Source organism: Ictidomys tridecemlineatus, chromosome 12, assembly GCF_052094955.1.
Source record: "Ictidomys tridecemlineatus isolate mIctTri1 chromosome 12, mIctTri1.hap1, whole genome shotgun sequence".
Classification (NCBI taxonomy): Eukaryota; Metazoa; Chordata; class Mammalia; order Rodentia; family Sciuridae; genus Ictidomys; species Ictidomys tridecemlineatus.
Window position 1 is genome coordinate 102,439,544 of NC_135488.1, and position 24,606 is coordinate 102,464,149.

Here is a 24,606-nt window from a genome sequence, read left to right on the forward strand (position 1 = left end):
TGCCAGGTAGAAGGTAGATTGAAGGGGAGGACCAATAGGCTTGGTGCCAGGGAGGCCTGATTAGAGGCTGGGGATGGGGTGTGGCTCAGTGGTAGAGTGCTTGCCCAGTATGTATAGGCCCTGGGTTCTATCCCTAGCACCTTAGAAAATAAGAGTCCCAGCTCCTTGCTGCCTACTTGGCCTCTTCCCTCCCTCTAATCTCCACCTACCTGATGTCATTTCCTGCCCCTACACCCATAGCCACCTGCTTCATCCATTTTTTCGTCTATTTCCATGTGCCCTGTCTCCTGGGTATACCTACTTCTTATTAAAACCCATCTTGTTATCAGAATGACTTAAGGTGGACTGTACTTAACCTTGTGAGGCTGACTGTGAGGTTTCCATAAACCACAGAGGTAAATTGGTGGCCTTAAGTTACAATCTCAGCTTCTTTCTTATGCCTTTAAGGTTGATATAACCTCTTAACCTTCAGAGCTCATATTTGCTCTTGAAAATTGTTACGGAAATATATCATGCAAAAAGTTAAAAGTTCCCACCATCCCACCCCAGAGAGAAGCTCACAGCCTGTCACTTGTGTGAACTTTCCGAGGCACTTATGTTTTGGGCTCTAGGGCTGCCCTGATTTTGTGTTCCTGCCTTTACTCTCGATTCGTTGACAGTCCTGGAATCCAGCACCAAGCAGGAGGAGGCATGTGTGGGCTATCCCTGAGGAGGCCTGGCAGTGTTTAGAGGCAAATCAGGACTGTGGTCAGGGACATGTAGCTCCTCACAGGACCAGATTGGACTCTGGTATCCCTAAGGTTCTATAGGGAGTCCAAAGGGGCTTTACTGGAGGGACAGGGCTCTGAAATAGAAGGCAGAAAGGCCTGACCATGTGAGCCCTGGCTTCTGGGGTATGTACAGGTGGCTGGGAGGACAGGAGAGCCTTCCCAGACCTGTGTTCCACAACCCTCCCTGGTGAACCTGGGTGGGCCACCCACTCCTCGTGCCTCTGTGCCTTTCATACTTTAGCAGCCCCCCTGTGTGAGCATGTGGGGATTTGGGGTGGAGGAGGAAGAAGTGGGAGGATGAAGACTTGAATGGAAGACAGGATCTTTCTTTTGTGTCCCCTTAACCATCGCTTCTGCACTAGACAGCTCATGAAGCCTGGCTGAGTGACCAGGGGTTTTTGCTGACCCTGGGATACCCCACTGGGACTAGAACATCTGTGGCCCACCTGGATGCCCAGAGGAAGACCATGCCTCCTCTTTTGTGAGACATCTGCCATCTTGACATCCTCATTCACACTTTTATCAAAGTGACATAAGAAAGGCTGAGCACTTCCTGAGAGTCACACTTTACAGTAATCAGTTATCTAGTCCCGTTTTACCACTGAGGAACAAGGCACGGGAGAGTATGGTGACTTGCCCGATGTCACGGAGGGAGTGTTGGCAGGCTGGGGCCTGGGCTGGCCGCGATGCCCAGGGAATGTTCTAGCCTCACCTGTTCCTGCCCTTGTGAGCCTCATGTGTGCCAGGCAGCATGCTTCCTGTGGGCTGGGAACCCCAGACAACTGAGCCCAGAAACCCAGCCCCAGCACTTGCTGCTGAACTCTTGTCCCTGGCTGCCCTCACAAGCTGGCAGGGCCCGGGCTCTGGCTTTTCTTTTTTTTTCCCAGAGGTTCATCCTTTTCTCACACCAAGAGCCTTCTCCCTGGTGCCTGCTTTGTTAGGTCCCAGGAGAGGATCTCAGGTCTCCCAAGAGGGTCCCAACCATCCCTGTGCATCAGATCTCCTCTGCCCTGACCCCACTGGCAGAGGATTGGGGTGCACGCTTGCACTGCTTGGGCAGTGTAGTTCTGGGAGGCACTGCTGCTGCTTCCCAGGCTCAGGGGGTGCCAGTCAGGGTGCCAGTTGAGGTGCAATGGGGGTATTTTGGCCTTCCTTTCTGACTTGTAGGATGCCATTCATGGGGTTTTTAACAGTGGTAGAGGAAATGGAAGAAGAGTAAAACTAAGCACTTCAGTTCTTGGTTTTCTGACTAGCCTGGACCTAGGGAACTACACTGTGGACACAGAGCCCGTAGCCGTCCCTGAGCCTGGCCTGCCTCACTTCTCACCTTCAAGCAGCTGAGCACATGACTCCACTCTGATCTGTCCCCAGGAGCTGATTCACTACAGGGGCACCGCCTCCTTGCCCTCTACTTCATGGTCTCTGACCCTTGATGGCAGCCTCAGCTTCCCCCAGGCTGGCCTCCCTTTCTTTGCTGCCTGGCTCACACACCTCGATGTAGTTACTTCTTTGACATTAGCCACAGTTCTCTTGCTCCTTGACCACCTACAGTCCTCATCCTGCAAAACTTCAGCTTCCAGACGCCATCATCATTGTCCTCCCTAGGGTGCAGGGGTAGCTGTTCCGACTCCTGACAACAGTGTCCACTTTCCCTTCTCAGTCTAACCCATGGCTCCCTCACCACACACCCAGTCATAGCTTCCAGGATTGATGGCTCAGCCCACGCTCCTGAGACCTAGTGGCTTCTCAGACAGCACATCCTCAGCCACACTCCTCACTTATCCCTCACATCTGTTTCTCCTCCTTAGTTCTGTATCACAGAGACTGGCACCATCTACCCAGATGCCCAAGCCACAGAGTTCTGGAAAGTGAAAGATAGTAAATATTTTGGCTTTGTGGGCCATATGGTCTCTATCACAACTACTCAGCTCTGTTGTTGGAGCATGAAAACAGCCAGAGACAATATGTAAATAAATGAGTGAGGCTGGGTGCCAATAAAACTTTATGAAAATAGGTAGTAGCCAGATTTGGCCCACAGACCTCAGTTTGCTGACCCTTGGTCTACACCTAGCTCTTGAGGTGTTTCTGTTTACTGAAATGCTTACAGTTGCCTGAACCTGGTGTCACGCATTTATACCTTTGAGTATGTAGCTTCCTCTCACAGGAATGCTCTTAGCACTTTATCCTCAAGACTTGGCCATGCTCACTTCTCAGAAGGCCTCTATGGTGCCCTGATGTCTTCCTCTGTTACATAGCTCTCCTCTGGTCATGACAGTATCATACCGCACTGCACTGATGTCCTGATCTGCATCCCTGTGAGACCCTAAGCTCTCTGAGGTAGAACTCTTGCTGCCTGTTGTATCGCTGGCACCATGTATGTTGTCAATCTTAGATCAAGTTGAATCTGAATTTCCTGATTGCTCTGCGAAACATGGTGAATGACAGGAAGGGGACTTAGGACTCCCTAAGTGCAGTGGCTGACACAGGAATGACTGCACTTGTAGAAAGAGAATGATGCTGAGCTGGGGTTTCTTTGTGGCATTTCTAACCTGTGTCAGTGCTGGGAAGGGGCCTTCCTGGGCAAGCTGCCTGTTCTCCCCACCTTCCCAGTGTGGGTCTGTGGGGCCTCTGTGGGAGGTCTTTGTTCCTGGCTAACATCTCTCACCAGGATTGGGGGTTTCTTTCCAGAAGAGTCTGAACTTCCCCTCCAACCCCGTCCTCCTCCCAGGAAAACCTTATGCTCTCCATCCTGCCCAAGCACGTAGCTGATGAGATGTTGAAGGACATGAAGAAAGACGAGAGCCAGAAGGACCAGCAGCAGTTTAACACCATGTACATGTACCGGCATGAGAACGTCAGGTGCGATGGCTGAGACCCATCCCCAGCAGAAGGGCCAAAGGAACATGGCTCCTGGGATTTGCTGAGCACCGTGGGTTTGGTTTTCCTGGGGACTAGAGGCAGGGCCATCCCACTGTGTGCACCTCAGCTCCACTGAACTCCACAGTCCTGTGGAAGAGATGTACTGGCAGATATCAGTTAAAACGTGCTTTATGCAGCCTGTTCTATTCCATCATTGTATGAATGTCACTCAGGAGAAGGAAAGGGTTCCTAAAAGGTTGTCTGTCATCCAAGGGCAGCTCTAAAAAAAAGGATGTGTTCAGCCAGGGGTAAGGTTTGACCGGTTGGAGGGTGGTCCCCAGGTACAACTGGAGAGGGAAGCATGCAGAGGAGACTTCAGCAAGGATAAGTTGTAATGTCGGAGCCCTGAATTTGCCTGGAAACACCAAAGTCTCGCTGGGGGATGAGCAAGACCTTCTTCCACTGTTAGCCTGGCTGTCCTGTGAGTTGGCAGGAGCTGGCAGTAGAGTCAGGTCGGGGTCTGGAGCCTCATTGCCTGCGGTCCCCTCTCCTGCAGCATCCTCTTTGCAGACATCGTGGGCTTCACCCAGCTGTCGTCTGCCTGCAGTGCCCAGGAGCTTGTGAAGCTGCTCAATGAGCTCTTTGCCCGCTTTGACAAGCTGGCAGCTGTAAGTACCCACTGCATCAGCTGTCCTTGGTCATTCCCTGGCTCAGTAATTCCCCCACTGGTCCTTCCTTTTGCCTGCTTTGCCGCTGCTCCATGTCCAGGAGGGACTGGGAGCACACACATGCCCTGCCCTTTCAGAAATACCACCAGCTGCGAATCAAGATCCTGGGTGACTGTTACTACTGCATCTGTGGACTGCCTGACTACCGGGAGGACCATGCTGTCTGCTCCATCCTCATGGGGCTTGCCATGGTGGAGGCCATCTCGTGAGTGGGTGCCTTTGGCAGCGAGGGGCTCCCAGGGCAGGCTTCTTGGCCCTGGCTGGGGAGAAGTAGGCCTTTCACTGGTCTGACCAGATGCCAGGAATCTGCCTGAGGTGTGGAATAAGGTTGAGTCCTCAACCTTGGCAAGTCAGGACATGGCTTCTCCACAGCCTCTGGCCATGCCTCGGCCTTTGGCTACCTCATTCTATCAAAAGTTGCTTTGTGAAAACCATCACACTGCTCCATGTTTTCCTGAGGACCCGCCTCCCCAGGAGTTCTCCCCTTTTTCTGTTTTCTCACCACGACCCTCTAAGACAGATGCAGTTCAGGGACAGCCCTTCCCATGTTGACATGAAGCGAATGCTGGGTCGCATGCCATAGATGGCGGTAGGGTGGCATTGGAACCTGCCCTTTGCTCCAGCGCCCCACAAGAGCTGGGGAGCAGGCTTCCCCTTGTGCTGCTCCACATGAAACTGGTTTCTCTGGTGGCCCAGGAGAGGGTGGAAAAAGAAGCTCTTAGGAGGCTTCTCCTCTCTAATGGAGCCCAGATGTCATTTGCTCTTCCCTGTGGCCTCTAGGAGCAGCTCTGCATTCTTAGTCTCTCAGGTTAAGCCCCTCTTCCTTTAGCTTGGAAAGACACAAAGGCAGTCCCCCCTGGGGTGACAGTAGTTCAGGATTAGAAACTTTAACCTCTACTCCCCCAGCAGTCCGATTGTTGAAATTTGTATTAGTCTTTTTCTGGAGTTGTTAAGCAAGTTACTCTTCACAGAGGTTTTTCACCTGTGTCTGTAGCGTAGAGGATGCTGGGCACATTCTAGATTCTCGATGGAACAGTAACTTTATGAATGAATAAGTGAACAATTTGAAGAGAGAAATTAGAGGTCCCTCAGGGGAAGAGAGTACTATGTCCCCAGACACCTTGCCTTAAGTCTCACTGACCTGTGATTGTTGGATCTACTGCTATGTCCTGCCCTGCCTTGTCCCCAGTTGCAGCTGCTCAGCTGAAGCAGGAAGCCTCAGGGCATTTGCTAGGCCCCTCAGCCTGGAGGGGAGGGCAGCTCATGCAGAATTCTCTTGCAGGGAGAATGAGGCTGCCTCACACAGAGCTGAACCCTAATACCTCTGTGTGCCTGGCAGGTATGTGCGGGAGAAGACCAAGACTGGGGTGGACATGCGTGTAGGGGTGCACACAGGCACTGTGCTGGGCGGTGTCCTGGGACAGAAGCGCTGGCAGTACGATGTGTGGTCCACCGATGTCACTGTGGCCAACAAGATGGAGGCTGGTGGCATTCCTGGGTGAGTACGCCTTCAGTGTGGGCAGGTGTGAGGATCTATGAAGGGAACATCTCATCCACCCTCAAGGCAGTGGCCCTAATGAGGGACAAGAGGCCTTGAGGGCCCCCTTTCCACCCAGTAGCAGTGTTCCTTCCCTCCTACTTATGCCTGGCTAAGGCCACTCTGAGACCTTCCTCTGGGAGCCTGCCTCTTTGGTGCCTCTGCAGCAGTCTGTCCTGTACTTACTGATGTTACAGTTCGGGACTCCTGAAAGGTGTCCTGACTAGTAATAATCAGGCAGCAGGCCTGGAGGCCATACTTTATGGCTTACAGCCTCTCGAATGGCTCTCTTGAGCTCTTCTACAGGACCAGAACCAAATATCCCGGCAGGCCCTGCCCTTAGTGTGGACAGGCCAAGCTCAGCCTTCCCACCAGGCCAGGGAGCTTCCTCAGAGACAGTTCAATTTCTGTCCTCTGGTGACTCAGAGTGGGTTTTACCACCCATTGGCATCAGGCTTGCAACTGAGAATCATGCAAGATAGGGAATAATCAGCTTATGATGTTATTAGAGTTCAGAGCTTATTACATTCCTTATCTCATTTGGTGCTCTCAATAGTCCACGAGGAAAAACTGTGTTCTTGTTTTAAAGACCCAATGCTGGGGCTCAGGGAAGTGGATGCCACACTGTCTACACAGCTAGTTAGCCACAAGACTGTCCCCACTTGGCCTCTGCCCTACATACCCGGGGATACAGGCCAGAGCAGCAGCCAGTGCCTGTGATGCACTGACCATCCCTAGTACGGGCAAAGGCTGTCTCTGACACATGCTCAAGGCTCCCCTCTGCAATCCAGGCGTGTGCACATCTCTCAAAGCACCATGGACTGCCTGAAAGGAGAGTTCGATGTGGAGCCAGGTGATGGGGGCAGCCGTTGTGATTACCTAGATGAGAAGGGCATCGAAACCTACCTCATCATTGCCTCCAGGCCAGAGGTGAAGAAAACAGCCACCCAAAATGGCCTCAACGGCTCGGTAAGTTCCCTACCACACCTCTGGAGCAGAGATTTGGAGAGGAAGGAACTAAAACGATCTTATTTTTTTTAAAGAATAGTTGTAAAAGAGAGGTTGGTGGGACTTGAAGATAGCTGACTATGAGAGGCAAGAGGCAGGCTGATGTAAAGAATTACTCTGCATCCTGTGGTGCAGGAGTCCAGTGGTAGTGTCTTTCAGAGGCAAGGTGATTGTAGGGGAGACAGTGTCTTTCATGGCAAGTTGGAATTAAGATGATTGCAGTATATCCCGAGACAAATCCAAAAGGGAGGCTGCTGTAATTGTGTAAGTAGCTGAATGCCAAGGAGAATATGCAGAATGAAGTGGGGCAGCCATGAGGAGGAGGAAACTAAAGCCAGGGCAGGTTTCCTGAGTGGGAAATGAAGAAGGAACAGGCCCTGAAGTGGCACACATCTGTAAACCCGGTGACATGGAAGGTTGAGGCAGGAGGATCAAAAGTTTGAGACCAGCCTCTGCATCTTAGATCCCATCTCAAAAAATAAAAAGGCCTGGGAATGTAGTTCAGTGGTAAATTGCTCCTGGGCTCAAACCTTGTACAAAGAAGGGTGGGGAGAGGAAAAGTACAGAAACAACAGAGCCATCTGTGGTCCTGCCTCTGTCTGGTTCTCTCCACGGTGGCTCCCATGGTCCCTTTCTGCTCACCTGCTCCAACAGCCCTGGCCCCCTGGCTGCCACTCATCCTCAGGACACAGCCTACTCTGGAGCCTTTGCACTGGGAATTCCCTTTTGACTCACTCTTTCATTTATTACTGAAATGCCATCTTCACAGTGACACTACCTCTTTACTAAAGGACTCCCAACAACCTCTACGCCCACCGTCCTACTCACTCAGCCATCTTTCTATGAACTGCATCTTTTCCTTATCTATTTTGCCACTGTCTTCCCTTCTTCATGAGAATATCTGGTCCACCAGTTTAGGCCATTTTGTCTGTACTCCACAAATACTTACTGGTTGAATGAATGAACTAGTTAGCCACAAGACTGCATTTCCCGTTTCCCCTGCAGTACAGTGTTTCACTCACTCTGTCAAGGAAAAATTCACTGGTTTCTGGAGGTTTTTCAGACCAAGAAGCAGTTGCAGGGCCCTCCACGAAAACAGATCCCAGTCACTGTCACTGAGTTACTGTTTTGAAGAAGGAATTAGACCAATTGGGTCTTCTGTTTAGAAAACTTTTGATAAAAATTGATATTAAAAATGACAGCATTTTAAAATTAATATTCTAGAGGAGAAACTGAATGGTGGAATTTCTAGGTCAGTGAGGCTTCGACAACTCTAGTGGGAAGATTCTAGAATAATAGTAGACTGCCTACAGACTGGAATGTGCAGCAGACAGTATCTGGAGACCTGATGGATGCTTCTTTCTACTGCAGGCCCTACCAAATGGAGCTCCAACCTCAAAGCCCAGCTCCCCTGTCCTTATTGAGACAAAGGAACCCAATGGGAGTGCCCAGGCCAGTGGCTCCACATCGGAGGAGGCTGAGGAGCAGGAGGCCCAGGTAGGCCCAGAGCAAAGAGGACTCACCAAGGGCCAACTTGTGGGAAGAGGTAGGTTTGCTGCAGTAGGAAGGAGGCACATACTGGAAGTGGGAGGCTTTGTCACTAGCCTGGATGCTGCTCCTTTTTAGCAGTGACCACATTTAGACAGTATAACTGTCTCTTCATCAGTTACATGAAGTCACGATGGGTAAGTTCCAAGAGGCATGTGCCTGTGAGGCCTCCTGTAGTCACATGGCCCAGAATCCTACAGGTTTGAGATCAGTGAGGACATCCATGGAAAATTCTATAGGATCTGAGACTGTTTTATTGAGAGTGAGACTTCTAAGCTAGACTTACCCCTCTGGCTAGGTCAGACCCACAAGTTCCATGCACAGATGGACATTTCCAAAGCCCACACAATTAACGACTAATATGCTGACCCAGAGAATGGGCATGTCTTGGGAGATGATCCAGAACTGCCCCCACTGCCAAGAAGCTCTTAGGGGCTGGAGATGTGGCTCCATGGTACAGTACCTGCTGAGCATACTTGAGGTCCTGGTTTCCATCTCCAGCACTGCAGAAAACCAAAGAGCATCCTTAGCACTAAGGAGCCAGCTGAGTGGATACACTGACAAAGGTGAACTTGAGATGGAGCTCTCTGCCTTGCTTGGCTGGTCTCTCTGCGCAACAAGAGGAGAGTTGCTCCCAAGGCCTTTGTGTCTGACATCAGAGAAGGTGGTAGACAAAGCTTAATGTAACTGGCTTTTCCTTGAGCAATCAGTATTCCGCAGCTTTTCCCGATTGGTGATTTTCTTGATGAAAAGTGGACTTACAGATTTGATATAACTCAATAACATGTACATAGAGATGGCTTTAGCAGCCTGTGACTCTTCATGTCCTAATCATTAGCTTTTGTCACTATGCTCCAGGGTATGCTTCCTGAACGTAGGCTCTTGGTGCCTAAAGAGCCCAGCCAGAGGGGAAAAAAAAAAGGAACTGGGGAAGCAGGGATTATCTGGGGTAGGGTCAAACTCAGCACAGTTGAGCTGAAGACTAGGGAGTCCTGGCTCTGGCTCCCTGGTGCACTCCTGGACCTGCTGTGACAGCTCCAACACTCTTGTTATTTGGACTGACAGCTGTGTAGTCATAGTTGGAGTTGTATTTTTAGAGTTGATACCTTTCCTTTGTGACTAGGACTAAGGTGGCAGAAGCCCCAGCACTGCCCACCTTCCCCTTTTCAGCCCACTAGCAACAAGGACATTCTCTACCCTCCCATCATACCCTATTCATACTCCTTTGCAAAATGGGCCAGATGTGAGCTTTTGCCATTCCCTTAAGCCCTAGGGTTGGAGGTCACTTGTGCCCTCAAAGATGTCAACATGTAGGGCTTCACGTGACCCCTCTTCCAGCAGGAGGATGTGACAGAACTGCACTCTTCAGTACTGCCTTGAATTCTAACCTCCTAATCAGGTGTCAAGGGGCTGCTTCCCAAAACACTGCCATCAGCAGACTAGGGGTCTAGAAAGACCAGACAGGATTGGTTCAGCTTTGGGTCCAAGCAGGATGAAGCAACATGGGAGCATCAGGAAGACGTCCTGTGAAAATGTTTTTTAGAGATAATGGGTCTAGTCCTCAGGAGCATGACCTCTTTTGTTCCCTTCCCCCTCCACCTTCATCCTTCCCAAATCTTCTCATTGTATTACCCCATCAGCCCTACTGACTCTGCCTCTCTGGCTTGCAGGCAGACAACCCCTCATTTCCCAACCCCCGCCGGAGGCTGCGCCTCCAAGACCTGGCTGACCGTGTGGTGGATGCTTCTGAGGATGAGCATGAGCTCAACCAGCTACTCAATGAGGCCCTGCTGGAGCGAGAGTCTGCCCAGGTGTAAGTGGCCACTGCAGAGGTCCTGGAACACTGCTTCTCACAGGCCCTTATGTGGGGTACAGGAAACCAGTCATATGAAATATGGTCCCACTCACAGGATGTAGCAGATGTGGCATTTGTGGTTCACGGGGCTTGTTTCTACTGCAGGGTAAAGAAGAGAAACACCTTTCTCCTATCCATGCGGTTCATGGACCCAGAGATGGAAATCCGCTACTCGGTGGAGAAGGAAAAGCAGAGCGGGGCTGCCTTCAGCTGCTCCTGTGTGGTCCTGCTCTGCACAGCCCTGGTTGAGATACTCATTGACCCCTGGTAAGGGAGGGGCAGTGGAGGGGACCAATAGGCCAGGAGAGGGAGAAAGGTGAGGGACCTCCTAGGGCACAGAGGTGTGAGAGGCAGGCACCTCAGCTGGAGCCCAGTGTCAGGACACAGGCCCCATCTCTGCTCCATGCACCTGCCTTCTCTGTATCTTGCACCAGAATGGGGTTCTAAGCAGGACAAGAAAGCTAGGGGACAGAGGCATTCAAGAGGATTAGAAAACTTGGCTGGATAGGCCAGGGGGACAAGAATGGGGATGCTGCCTCAACCCGTCACCAAGGCCAACCTGGCTTCCCTTTCTTGGCTTATCTTAGTAAAGCCAGATTCTAGGGTGAGCACAGATGTCCTCAGCAATAGGTCCTTTGGTGCAAGTAGGGTGTTCCAGAGTTCTTGCACAACTCTTAAGCCCCACCTGAAAGATAAACATGACCCTGCCAGTCTCTGGTGGCTGATTAGCAACTCCCTCCTGCCCAGGCATTCCCATTAGAGAGCAGGTGTGTGGAGCCTATGTGGATCTGTTTTAGTAGCAGTAAAAAGCCTTGGCCTCAGCCACACCATCTCAAGTTCCAGATGGAACACTGTGGCAGGTGCTCTTGGAACCCAGTGCACTCATCTGTAAAGTAAGGGTGATGATCCCATCCTGGCGAACTCAAGATTGTTTTGAGATCAAAGTCATTCAGTTTACAAATATTTATATATACTTTGTGCTTGAGAATTAAGGTCTAGAGATACAGCAGTGAACAAAGCATAAAGAAATCCCTGCTTTCATCAAACTTAGAATCTCATAGGGAAAGTCACACATGGATATTTAAATAATTTAAAGTATATATCCAGACAGTGGTAAGTATTTCAGATAAAAATTAAAGCAAGGATAGAAGTTTACATATTTTTTATACGTCACTCAGAGCAGAGCTCACTGATGAGGTGGTAATTCAGTAAAGCACTGAAGGGGGCGAGGAGCAGGCTTTCTGCTATCTGGGAGTGCCTGTCTCAGTCAATGCTGAGGCACAGCGGGTCTAGCCTCTCTGGAGGCACAGCAAGGGTTTAATGCTGCTGGAATGGGGGCGGGGGGAGATGCAGGGACAGTGGTAGGAATGAATCAAGGTAGAGAGTTCGGGTCTCAGAGGCCATAGCAGGGTGCTGGCTCTCTTCAAATGGGAGGGCAATGGAGGAACATAAGCAGAGTAGTCACCTGTTGGGGCACATATTTGAGAATGATCCCCCTGCTATGTTGAGCAGAGTTTAATGAGCAAGAGTGCAAACAGTAAGACCAGTAAGGGGTGGCACTGATCCAAACAAACCATGTGATGGCACTTTAGGCCAGGCTGAAGTTAGACAAGAGGATAAGTGGTTGGATTCTGACTTTTATTGTGGGAGAGTTGGCCTCTGAATATATTTTGGACACAAAGCTGGCAGCATTTGCTGACATTGGTTTTGAGGTATGAAAAATGAATGATGCCTCTAAGGCTTTTCACTGGTATCTGGCAGAATGGAGTTGCCATTAACCAAAAGATGGACAATATAGGAAAAGGAACATTGGAGAGGCAAAGATCAGGAATTTGGTTTTTTGGCTATGTTAAATTTGAGATGCCTACAGACACTGTCCATAGGCAGCTCAGTTGTAATCTGAGAACTGGGGAGATAATGGAGTGGAGATGCCAACTTGGAAGTCGTCATCTCACAGGGTACATTAAGAGCATGAGATATGATGAAATCCTCAAGGGAGACTGTAGGTGCAAAGAGAAGTGTAGGTCAAGGCCTAAGTTGAGTGGTACAACTGTGTATAGAGATAGGAAGACAGAAAGAACCAGCAGAGAGTGAAAAGATCCTGAAAACCAAGTGAGAATGTTTCAAGGAATTAAGAGATGACCTCAAACTGGACAGGGGATTTAGCAACATGAGGTTTCTGAAGCTCTTCACTCTCTGTGAAAGGGTGAAATGGGAATGGGCACGAGGACCTCAGTGAGGGCAGATTTCTCAGTGAATGGGATGAACTGGATGTGGAAGGACCTTGCCACTGAGGTTTTGAGGAGTTAAAGGATATGTCAGACATAGCGACCCTCAGCAGGAGTTCTGAACTGTTTACCATGGTTACAAAGCAGATGCTCATTCCTAAGAATCCCTTCCCAGGATGTTTTTTTTTTTTTTTTTTTAATATTTAGTTGTAGATGGACGCAGTCTCTTAATTCATTTTTATGTGGTGCTGAGGATCAAATCCAGAGCCTCATGCTGGGCAAGTGCTCTACCACTGAGTTACAACCCCAGCTACCCCAAGTTTTTATTGGGCTATTTGATATATCTGTGGCTCTTTCCCCTTTATCTGGGAAATGTCCCAGAGGACAATTGGGGAGGTGGTACACTCCCAGGCCCTGTACTAAGTGATATGGTATTGCCTAGGGCCTCTCTTTTGTGCAGCAGCAATTCTCTGGTGTCACCTGTAACTGCAGGCACAAGCCTGTGCCATGCTTGTCTCTACTCTCCAAGCTCCTCACCTAATCTCACTTGTACTTTAATCATCATTTCTCTGCCATAGGCTGATGACAAACTATGTGACATTTGTGGTTGGGGAGATTCTGCTCCTGATCCTGACCATCTGTTCAATGGCTGCCATCTTCCCACGGGTAAGAAGCATTGTCTGTTGGGCTTGGAAGCTTCTGGAAGAGAGTGCACTTCTATAAAACTGCATACTAAAGGAGCTATGCTTCCTGACAGATTCTGACTCTTATCTTTTATTGGGATGGTTCAGACATTTATCCACTCCCTCCCTCATTCATACATCCATTCATCTGTTCACTGTCAGCTAAGCAAACCCGCTGGGCTGAACTCAGATGGGCCATGGTACTACAGCATACAAGTAAGGTAATCTGGATAAAGGGGAACCTCGGTAGAAAGGCAATGCAGGCCTGGCTGGAAGGTGGGTTGGCTCTGACTATAAAAGACCTTAAAAGCCAGACTAAAGGGATTAAGACTTTCTCCTGCAGGCACAGGCGGTGCCAGGCAGTGTTTGATCAGAAGGATAAAAGGAGTGTTTTAGAGAAATCGGACAGGTGGCTTGCCAGGTAACCTGGGGGATTTAGGGGTAATGACCTAGGAAAGGGAGGGATAGGTGGTTAGGCAGAAGGCTGGTCCTGAAAGTTGTTCCTTACCCTGTCCTATGCTCTTGGACATGGAGAGTGATTGGCCAGTGTTGTCCATGCTCCTGGGATGGTCAGCATTTTTGCCAAGTACTACAACTGGAGGCACACACACACACACCTGAAGGACTGATAAAGAGTACCTGGACTCTGGCATTGTCTTCTTAGTGTGGTCCCAACTTGATCAGTTTTTGGGTGACCCAGTGGCAAGGCACTTTTTAGGTTCCTAGGAACAGAGTATGGGAGCAATAAGAGTTATCAGTAGTCATGTATACTGGACAAAGGGCTATCAAAGGCTCATGACCCTTGGAATTCTATTCCTTCTAGGCCTTTCCTAAGAAACTTGTGGCCTTCTCAACTTGGATTGACCGGACCCGCTGGGCCAGGAACACCTGGGCCATGTTAGCCATCTTCATTCTGGTTATGGCAAACATCGTAGACATGGTAAGCGTCTCTGTCCAAGTTCCCGTTGGAGAAGGGCTTCTTGGCTGTATGAGCAGTCTGTTGGTCCATTCCTTTGCAAGCAGACATAGATTTAAGTGGCATTTAAGTTCCTAAAATGATGATTCCAGCCAGATGAATGGGTCTTCTGCTGTCACCCAAGGAACCTCTGAGATTGACTTGTTTCCTTGTAGATCTTCCTTCTCAGAGTCTGAGCCTAGTTCCATGAATCTAGTTCTGAGCTAAATGCATCAGTATCTATAGGTTCATATGAAAGTATTAAGGCTCAGAAAGATACACTGACTTTTCTTCACAGCCAGTCAGTAACATGAAGTCAGGTGTCAAGAATTAAAGCAGTTTTAAATCCCACTCCTGAGTTTCCTTCCTTCATGTCTCCTTGTTTAAAGAGTGCAATATACATAAGCATTCTGTCCATATGAAACAGTCCTTACAGTGTGGGCTAGTGTCAACCATCCATCCAGGCCAGGGAGGTAAACCTGTTTCACCAAAGGAGCTCCTGTTTACCTTCTGAACATGGCCAGAACTTCCTAGAAAGGTGAGACAGTAGGAACAGCAGCTTTACAGGGCCCAGATGGCTGGAAGACAAAACATCTTCTGTTCTCCTCAGTTCATAAAGAACTGGGGGTTCTGTGAGTGGGCAGCCAGATGCTTTCCTAGGAAGAAGGGACAAGAGTTGGAAACTCAGATCTATTGATTTAGAGCCACCAGGCATTTATTGAGCCTTGAGTGCTTAGAGCTATCATGATGTTCTCTTGTCAGTTGTCACAGCTTCCTCTGATTGTGGTAGTACCATATGCACTCTCTTTTAAAAAGTCCTTTCTTCAAGTATCATGCCGTCATATTACTTGCCGGATTTTAACAATTTAAGTATAGCAATGAAATCAGCATGAAGACTGATTCTGGCAGTAGTGTAAGTGAAAAAGCTCTAGGGCTGCAACCATCAATCAGAAGTCTGATTAGTTACATGCTCCAGAGCCGACCACACCCATGAGCTGCAATGCCTACCACACAGGGAAAGGCCCCTAACCTCCTGCATGTCAGAATACACCTGAGGCTGGTGCCCACATCTGGGGCCTACAGTTTAACAGGGTCACGGATGCCCTGCAGAATATCTGGAGATCACTGCTTGGTGGGGTAAAAACAAATGGGTTGAGGTGATAATACTGCATGTGCTAGAATTATATGCCAAGACCTTGCCTGAAGCCAGATGAGCTGGAAGTTACACACACACACAATCACATAATTTTACTTTTTTCTCCAGTTGATGGCTATACTTTCTGTTGATCACATCTGCACAGCAATGAATCCAGCGAAGGTAGTGATCTAGAGGGCAGTTTGGGCAGAGATTTGCTGTCACCATAGGGAAGTGGTAGTAGAGGCCGACTGGTCATAGCCCCTCCTGCAGTGACAGTGTGGTTTGAAGAACATGCTGGATTGGAAGCCTAAGGACCTGGCTCCTGGTTCACTTTATTGCTTGCTAATTATGCAGCTTTGCCCAAGTCCAGCCTCTAAGCTTTCTATGCAATAGGGACAATACTAAAAACACAAGTGAGTTTTTCTGAACATCAAATGAGACATATGGTAAAACTCTTAGCAAATAATAATTTTGTATTATTCCCTGGTCATTTCCCCCATCCTTCTCTGAGGAAGGTGCAGGAGGCAGAGAAATGGTCACTGCCATGGTATAGCCCTCTCTAACCAGTGTCTGCTGTTCCCTTGTACACCTGTTCCCCTCCTGATCACCCTGGCCTCTAGCTTAGCTGTCTCCAGTACTACACCGGACCCTACAACGGAACTGCAGGGATGGAGCTGGAGGGAGGCTGCCTGGAGAACCCCAAGTATTACAACTACATTGCCGTGCTATCCCTCATCGCCACCATCATGCTGGTGCAGGTCAGCCATATGGTGAAGCTCACACTCATGCTGCTCGTCACGGGTGCAGTGGCCGCCATCAACCTCTATGCCTGGTGCCCCATCTTTGATGAATACGACCACAAACGCTTTCAGGAACATGAGTAAGATGAAGCTTGATTGGGGATCTGCATGGTCTCCTTCCTTCTACCCCAAGTCTCCATTTCAAGGTCATGGGCCTGCACTAAGGTGGCATTCTGCCTCTGGGGCCCATCAAAGGCTTATATGGGAACCAGGGTTTGTGGTTTCTCAGACATGTCACTGGCTGGCTATGATCTGGGAACAGGTCCTCTCCATCTTGATTTAAGACTGGGCATCAACCTGTTGTTCAAAGATACAACCTGAATGTGCTCTTATCTGCCTCACAGCTTTCCTTTGGTGGCCTTAGAGAAGATGCAGGTATTTTCTACCCCTGGGCTCAATGACACTGACAGGTAAGTGCTACTGTGTTCCCCTCCTTGGTCTCTGCATCTGTGGTCTTTCTTCTAGAGACAGGGAATATAAGAAGCCAGTATCCTGGGATCTCAACCTTTCAAAGGCACATAAGTTGTGTGGTGCTTCATACAGTAGAGTACCGTTCAGTAATGGAAATTAAATATAGTGCCACACAAAAACAAGGATGAAAGTTAGAAAAAGCCATGGTAAGATTGGGCCCTGGTCCCACTACTGTGATATTAGTCTCTTCCCTTCTCCAGACTCCTTACATGGTTCTAACAGCTTCTGTGATCAGTAAGTACTCTCTGGGGAGTAGCCCTGATGTAAACACCCAGTGTAGCAAGGCCCTGGCTGACTATTAGAAGTCCAATGGCCTAGGGAAGTTCTGCTGCCTCAGGAGGTAAGGACTTCATGTAAAGGAGTATAGTGGTGGGGGTAACTTCCAAGGCTCAGGATGATAGGAACCAATAAAACCCAGGTAGAGGGAACGAAAGTTCCTTACAGGAAGGCAGCATGGGTGCTTTCAGTTGTATTCTGTATGCCTGGCAGGCTGCCGCTGGTGCCTTCTAAGTACTCAATGACAGTGATGATCATCATCATGATGTTGAGCTTTTACTACTTCTCCCGCCACGTGAGTACCTACACACTCTCTGTCCTACTGGCCAAATCCATCAGAGCCTCCCAAAAGGCAGTTCCAGGATCCTAGAACCCTTCCTAGACCCAGCCTTACCTGTGGCCCTTGGCAAGCCACTGCCTTCTCCCTATTCTGGTTTCTTCCTCAGCAATACAAGAACAGTTCTTTACTTCTTCTGACCTCCTCCAGGGAGTTAAAGGAGCATGGGGGCTGGGGGAGGGTGACGTGCTAACACAAAGGCCTGGATAAGGTCCAGTCCCTAGGCTGGGACTCACGGTTTCTGTATTCACCCTGGCATGTGGCAAGGGGAGGGGGTCACTAATGCACTGATCACAGAGCCAGAAGAGAAAGGAAAGGGATCTCATGAAGTTTGGGGTTAAAAGGATAAAATAAAAAGAAGAAAGACAGGGCAGGGAGATATCCACACAAGGAATCCATGTTAGCTCAGGTGCCGCCAGTGGTTTGCCAAGGAAAGGACAGTCTTCCTAAGCCACTTCTCAGACAAGTGGAGCTTCTGGAAAAGGGGACTACACCCTGAGCTGGGAGATTCCCCCCAACCCTCCCACCTCCACCTGCCTATGACAAACCTGCAGCTAAAATTAGGTCTCAGGAGTCCTCACACATAGGAAAGGCCTCTTGGATCTCGGCTGTAATCAAAGAGGCCAGGATCCATACTTCAGTTGTGGGACAGCCTTTTTGATTATGAGTCCTCTCAGGGTCTACGTCCTTTGCCACTTAGCCGTCTTCCTTCATTTTTCCCAAGGGAACCCCTCCATTGAGGCCCCACTCTTTATCTTTCCATCACCTAGCTAGCTTTTAGAGCACATATCTTGCCTATCTGGGTCTGTAGGTGGAAAAACTGGCACGGACACTATTCCTGTGGAAGATTGAAGTCCATGACCAAAAGGAACGTGTCTATGAGATGCGACGCTGGAACGAGGCCTTGGTCACCAACATGTTGCCTGAGCATGTCGCTCGCCATTTTCTGGGTTCTAAGAAGAGAGATGAGGTGAGAACATGGTCTGGAGGCCATGTGCTCTTCCTTCCAGAGAGCCCTCTGGGCGCAGGTCTTCACATGGTGGTTTGGGTCTCAGGTGGAATTGAGCCTGACCAGCAACAATATCAACACAAAAGAGTTTCCTAGGCCTCTTATAAAAGGCACTATTGTAGATATTGTGCATGTAGGTCATATCTCTGAGGCCCCATTTCAGAAGACAAGGCCTGGCCAGAGTCCTGCTTTCTGTTGTTGTGATCTTATAAAAACAGAGTGGTTCCCATTTCCACAAAACCCTCTTTCTCACAGCTAGGCTGTTACAGGAGCTAGGAAAACTATTTTTCATTTATTCAAAATTGTGATGAGCTATTTTCCAACCAAGTTAGGATAACTGGAGAGATGTCTGAGTTCAAAAAGTTGAGTGTACACTGTGTGTAGGAGAAGACAGATTTGTTTTCTTAGCACATCACCCCATTGGGCAGCCATCCTTTGAGCTCTTGGACCCTGTCTCCTTTTAGGAGTTATACAGCCAGTCTTATGATGAGATTGGAGTTATGTTCGCCTCCCTGCCCAACTTTGCTGACTTCTATACTGAAGAGAGCATCAATAATGGTGGTATCGAGTGTCTACGCTTCCTCAACGAGATCATCTCCGATTTCGATTCAGTGAGTGCCTTCCTACCCCTTCAATCAGAGCTAGCCCATCCCAGGACAGAGAACTGAATTAACCTAGCCTGGCTACATTTTCCCAGACAAACCCTTTCCCATAAGGACTTCTGCAACTATTTGGAACTGCTGGGTCTCAGGGGTGAGATGGGAGCCTGAGAAATAAGGACTAGCCAATAATCCTGAGGCCCGATTCTTCCCTCACACTCACATTCAGTAAACATTTATTGAGTAACTTGTACACCAGGGAAAATGCTTTTATATACATGCTCAAATACCCTAGGAGACTAGTAATTTTATCTCAGTATTAGGATTGTGAAAACTGAGGCTCAGAAAGTCGGGTAGTTTGCTAAGTGTGCACTTTGGCATCTCCTGAATGCTTTGTGAGTCTTGTAAATGGGAGCCTGTTAGTTGGTTCATTCATCTCCCTTGATTCTACTGACAATTCTTTTTCCTTAAACCTGGCCACAGCTCCTTGACAATCCCAAATTCCGGGTCATCACCAAGATCAAAACCATTGGCAGCACCTATATGGCAGCTTCAGGAGTCACCCCAGATGTCAACACTAATGGCTTTTCCAGCTCCAATAAGGTAAATAAGCTTGTTAGGTAGGTAACTGTCTATAGAGGAGATAAGGCTTCTACCTGGGGAAAAGAGACCCAGCATGTAGGAAATGAGAAGTATAACAAAAAGTTACTGAGTACTGTTGTACAAAGGGTTCCCAGACACATACTGCACATGCAGTGCAGATATAAGAGAGTTTACTGAGAAAGCCAAGAAAAAGAACACACACAAATCCCCATTATAGTTCTACAGCGTATGCCTAAGATAGTTTGTGCACATTGTGACTATGCCCTCTTTAGGATACATACTTTCATAATAACTGGGGAGCAGGAGCAACCTGTGCAATTCTGTAACAATGGAAACTTTAAAAGGAAGATCTGGGAACTCACTGGCTATCTGCCTGCTCTCTGCTAAGCTAATGCAGACCTGTAGAACCCTTGTGTCAGGCACTGTCCTTAAAACATTACCCTGTTCTACCTTTACAACCATGTCAGTACTACTGCCATCTCTACTTTCTGGATGAGATTAACAAAGCAGGTGGAAGGTAGGTCATCACCCTAAAGTATTTATAATCTAGTTGAGGAATCCAGACAAAAATCACTACACAAAAGCTGGGCACGGTGGCACATGCCTATAATCCCAATAGCTTGGAGGCTGAGGCAGGAGAATTGCAAGTTCAAAGGCAGCCTCAGCAATGGTGAGGCGCTAAGCAACTCAGTGAGACCCTGTCTCTCAATGAAATACAAAATAGGGCTGGGGATGTGGCTCAGTGGTTGAGTGCCCCTGAGTTCAATCCCCAGTGCCAAAAACAAACAAACAAACAAAAAACCCCAAAACCTGAAGACCAGGCTTAGGGTGGTGGAGATCTGGGTCGTGATCAGGTAGATGACAGGAAGCAACTGAGTTGGGTAGAGTCTGTCTCCCCCATTACTATGGCCAGTCTTGTCCTAGTGAACTGGTGGCTTCTGAGGGAGGATAATGCTAGAGGAACCTGTATGAACTCTTGTCATAGCAATATGCTGCAGCAGACTCCAGGACGTAGGAAAGGCCACCAACAAGTAGATGTAGAGACCTCTTCCCTTGTAAATGCTGCTGTAGGAAGGAAACAGGAGAGCAGGCTGCCCCAGTGAGAGCCTGGGTGGCTCCTGACGCTTTCACCACTGCTTGTCACAGGAGGAAAAGTCAGACAAGGAGCGCTGGCAGCACCTGGCTGACCTGGCCGACTTTGCACTAGCCATGAAGGATACACTTACAAACATCAACAATCAGTCCTTCAACAACTTCATGCTGCGCATAGGTAAGGGATCCAGCTCACCTGCCCTGGCTGTCTGGTGCTGGGGATATCAGCAGAAAAATACCAGAGGCTCAGGAAGACCAAAAGTAGTTAGGGTGGGGAGGTCACAGACTCACAGAGCTAGAGAGGATTTGAAGGATCTTTAGCCCAGTCTCTTCAAATTGAAAACCCGAATGAGGGCTGAGGTTGTGGCTCAGCGGTAGAGCACTTGCCTAGCACATGCGAGGCCCTGGGTTTGATCCTTAGCACCACATAAAAATAAAGATACTGAGTCCAACTACAACTAAAAAATAAATATTAAAAAAAAAGAAAGAAAACCTGAACGATGAAATGGTTGAGCTAGACCTGTCCTTATGACATACTCATAATCCAGCATTCCTTCTGACATGCCCAGGAAGTGGGTCTGTTATCTTAACTTTTAGGGTGTTTCTGAGACTGCTAAGGACTCTCCTCAAGAGTGGATTGTCTTTTGAAAGGAGTTAATGTCACATGCCATTACCTACTGAGAGGGTCTCACTCCTAGATGAAGTTGCAGAGCCCTGAAGTACTAGCTATGTTAGAAGCTGGCCAGTACTGCACTGATTAGATCACTTGGCATATTGGGGGCAGTTAACATTTGCCATGGACTTGGTGAGGACAGGATAATTAGGAGACATGGTTCTGTCTTCTAGTAGCTTAAAGATGACTTCAACAATAAAGGTATTACATATTCAAGAGCTTTTGTGGTGGGAGTCAGGTAAAAATTTTTATAAAACAGGAACTGGTGGCTTCTGAGGGAGGATAATGCCAAGGTTGGCATGTGGTTGTGCTGAACTTTATGCCTCCTACTCCAGGCATGAACAAAGGAGGGGTTCTGGCTGGGGTCATTGGAGCCCGGAAACCACACTATGACATATGGGGCAACACAGTCAATGTGGCCAGCAGAATGGAGTCCACAGGGGTCATGGGCAACATTCAGGTATGTTCAGCATGCTCAGGTATAGGAGAAAAACAGCACAGGGAATGCTGTGCACCACTGCCTCCTGTTGCTGGCCCAGAATGCTAAGCTGGCAAAGCTGTGAGGTGAAGGTCATGCATGGGAAGAGAGGCCTTTAAAGCCTCAAGAGAAGGAAGAAAATGGTTCAGTCCACTTGCAACAAATAGGTCTGTTTGAGTTGAGAAGAGCTTGTGCTCTGGTATGAACTGATATTTGGTGCTGACAGCAACTCCCCCCGGGGCAATCCTGATGTCTGTCACCTGGGTCTGCAAGAAAAGATCTATGAACTGGGAGCCCAGAGAACAGAGCAGGGAGTTACAAATTCCCAGACTGTAGTCTGCTACATGGGTGACCTGTGGCTGTCCTACTGGAAGAGAGGATTACGGCTGTCTTAGAGAGAGAAGGGCTTTGGACCAGTTGCCCCGAGTTCCACAGGTTTCACCTGGAGCTCTCTGGGGGGTCTGGGATAGAACATTAAAGATGAGCACTGACTGGGACCTAATGGTCACATACTCATGTAGATAGTACATGTGGATCCGTTTTCAGCCCAGGCCTCTAAACCCAGCACAGTCTAGGCTCCCTCTCTAACCCCAAGCTCTCTTACTTTCTCCTTCATGTGCAGGTAGTAGAAGAAACACAGGTCATCCTCCGAGAGTACGGCTTCCGCTTTGTGAGACGAGGTCCCATCTTTGTGAAAGGGAAGGGCGAGCTTCTGACCTTTTTCTTGAAGGGGAAGGATAAGCCAGCTGCCTTCCCCAATGGCTCCTCTGTTACACTGCCCCACCAGGTGGTGGACAACTCCTGAATGGCCTCTGCTCCCATGACAGCCCACATGGAAAGGGAGAATTTCTTTCTTTTGGAATTGAAGAAAGGCCTTGGGAAAGGGCAATGACCACGTCCTGATGTTCCTGAATTACTGAAGTGCACATTCCCATAGACTTTAAAATGTTAAGCCTTCACTTGTTTGTGGATATGTCACCTCTGAGGGTGGCCATACTATTCTTCAGTGTGCCTGTAGCTTCCCCAGAGTAGGAGTCTTAGGCGTAGTACTCGGAGAGTCCTTCCAGAGCCCTAGTTCCAACTCAGCCCTTCTTCCCCCAGAGAGGCCATGGCCACTGTGAGTAAGAATTCAGCAGAGGTGGAATGAAGCTGCCTTTACCACTGGGCTGGGAGCACAGGAATAGGAGCTTTGCTAAAAAGAGTAGGGCTTGGCAGAGTTAGATACTGCTGGAGAATGCTCCACTTCTGCTGGAACCTGACAACAGTGCTTTCATTGTGAAGAGAGCTCCCACGGAGACCCGACTGTCTTCATATGGTCCCAGTTAGGTTAAATGGCCCTTGTCCTGATGTTCCTGGTAATCTTGAAAGGTTCTTCTGGAACCCCCATCACCTTAGTTATGAGAGCAGAAAGTGCAATATTTCCTTTCACCTGGTAGGGGGAGGGGGGGTTATTTCTGAAAGAAAAATATATAAACAGATCTTCTACATTTATATTTTTAATCTGTTAAAAAATACTTTCCAATATTGCCTTGCCTTTTGAGCTCTTGCTACAGTCGCCTTTGCTACTGCTTTAAAAGAGAATTTACAGGTATTGATAAAGAACAAGACTGTTTTATTAAAAGCTTTACTCAACTTGAATGGAATCATTGTGGAGATTCTGTTAATGCACCCTGCTAAGTGCTTTGCCAGCCCAACCAAATGCTTAGAAGAACTTGAATGGAAACATCTCTGTCTTTTGATTTTTAATTTTTAGTTGTAGATGAACACAGTACCTTTATTTATTTTTATATGGTACTGAGGATTGAACGCAATGCCTCACACGGGCTAGGCCAAGTGCTCTGCCGTAGAGCCACAACCAGAACCCCTCTTTTATTCTTAAACACACAGAGGTGTCTCAAGTTCATGAGGTTCTAAGAAGTGGCCATTTCAGAGTGAAGCCTGACTATAGCTCTGGGCCTCAGGAAGTAACACCTACTATCTGTAACTGGGCAAAGGAGGGATAAGAATTGAGATGGGAGACCCTGATCAGCCAGACTCAGGTTTCCACAGCTGTCAACTGGCCCTAAGCCAGGAAAAAGTAAGTACCAGCACATCAGAGGCCCACAGTTATAGGGAGAAACAACACACTGAAAGGCCCTGAAGATGGAGAGTGAGATTACGCAGCTGGGGCCTGGAGTTTCTAGAGGAGAAGGAAGACATGAAAAAGGAGGGTCCATTTCCATTTACAAGATTTCCAACAGGTTTTTTTTTTTTTCCCCCACAGTGATTATGCATTCAGCTCTCTACTAAAATGCTTTAAGAAACAAAATATTAGACACGAAACCCCAATTATTTTATCTATAGTACTCTGGCACATCATATTCCTTATAAAACAGTGACCACTGTTCCAAATCAAAGATTGAACACACTTCCCTTCTTACCTATATGATGTATTCCATATCTAGAGTGTCCTAAGAACTTTCTTTTCAAAGTCTTAGGAAAATGAGGGCAAAATTACTTGACGCTCCCACAAAAGATCGAAATGTTCCCTAGTCTTTCACAAAATATGTCCTATTACCCCACAAAAAGGTCTTGAGGCTAAAATATATGATTAAATCAATACCTCAGAGGAAGAGATGATCCTGAGCATAATGGGTGATTAATCATGGAGAATTGTCCAAGAATTCCAGTGCCTATGGGACTCAAACTTGTTCCTTGTCATTCTATGAAGAAGCAGGTGCCTATTCTTAGAGTAAGGATGGTCCCCCAGCAAAGTGTGAGAGCCTTTCAATTTTCAGTTCTAGGACTACACATCAAATGTGTTCCCAACGGAAACAATATTTTAGGTCAGACTCAAATCCAGCTTTTCTCCTCCTCTTGAAAATGAAGCAAACACTTGATGCAGGGGCTTCGTACAAAACAGAGTTTCATGAGATGCTCTCTGCTCTTCCCATGAAGTAGACAATGCTTCCACTCCTAA

At 48.2% G+C, this 24,606-nt stretch overlaps 2 protein-coding genes across 10 annotated transcripts in view; one reads left to right on the plus strand and one right to left on the minus strand.

The window, feature by feature from the left end:
* Adcy3 (adenylate cyclase 3) overlaps nucleotides 1-23,285 on the plus strand; it is an 83,298-nt gene extending 60,013 nt beyond the window's left edge. For 2 of the 3 annotated variants that reach the window (XM_013357374.3, XM_021724638.3), the window contains exons 4-22: nucleotides 3,499-3,629; nucleotides 4,186-4,297; nucleotides 4,435-4,562; nucleotides 5,697-5,855; nucleotides 6,686-6,863; nucleotides 8,274-8,399; nucleotides 10,121-10,263; nucleotides 10,411-10,572; nucleotides 13,112-13,199; nucleotides 14,040-14,156; nucleotides 15,930-16,189; nucleotides 16,454-16,519; nucleotides 17,070-17,151; nucleotides 18,005-18,163; nucleotides 18,667-18,813; nucleotides 19,285-19,404; nucleotides 20,551-20,674; nucleotides 21,505-21,629; nucleotides 22,270-23,285. In XM_013357374.3, coding sequence (XP_013212828.1) covers nucleotides 3,499-3,629; nucleotides 4,186-4,297; nucleotides 4,435-4,562; nucleotides 5,697-5,855; nucleotides 6,686-6,863; nucleotides 8,274-8,399; nucleotides 10,121-10,263; nucleotides 10,411-10,572; nucleotides 13,112-13,199; nucleotides 14,040-14,156; nucleotides 15,930-16,189; nucleotides 16,454-16,519; nucleotides 17,070-17,151; nucleotides 18,005-18,163; nucleotides 18,667-18,813; nucleotides 19,285-19,404; nucleotides 20,551-20,674; nucleotides 21,505-21,629; nucleotides 22,270-22,452 — 2,610 coding nt within the window. In that variant the 3' untranslated portion in view covers nucleotides 22,453-23,285. The remainder of the gene's footprint in view (nucleotides 1-3,498; nucleotides 3,630-4,185; nucleotides 4,298-4,434; nucleotides 4,563-5,696; nucleotides 5,856-6,685; nucleotides 6,864-8,273; nucleotides 8,400-10,120; nucleotides 10,264-10,410; nucleotides 10,573-13,111; nucleotides 13,200-14,039; nucleotides 14,157-15,929; nucleotides 16,190-16,453; nucleotides 16,520-17,069; nucleotides 17,152-18,004; nucleotides 18,164-18,666; nucleotides 18,814-19,284; nucleotides 19,405-20,550; nucleotides 20,675-21,504; nucleotides 21,630-22,269) is intronic. The other variant, XM_078029568.1, reaches the window with a different exon arrangement.
* Cenpo (centromere protein O) overlaps nucleotides 1-24,606 on the minus strand; it is a 55,947-nt gene that overhangs the window by 14,685 nt on the left and 16,656 nt on the right. For 3 of the 7 annotated variants that reach the window (XM_040271399.2, XM_005322587.5, XM_040271398.2), the window contains one exon: nucleotides 23,377-24,602. In XM_040271399.2, the coding sequence (XP_040127333.1) occupies nucleotides 24,469-24,602 (134 nt within the window). In that variant the 3' untranslated portion in view covers nucleotides 23,377-24,468. Of the gene's footprint in view, nucleotides 1-11,929; nucleotides 13,939-22,251; nucleotides 23,102-23,376; nucleotides 24,603-24,606 lie in introns of those variants that run through there. The other 4 variants (XR_013429181.1, XR_005727560.2, XR_013429180.1 and 1 more) reach the window with 3 other exon arrangements.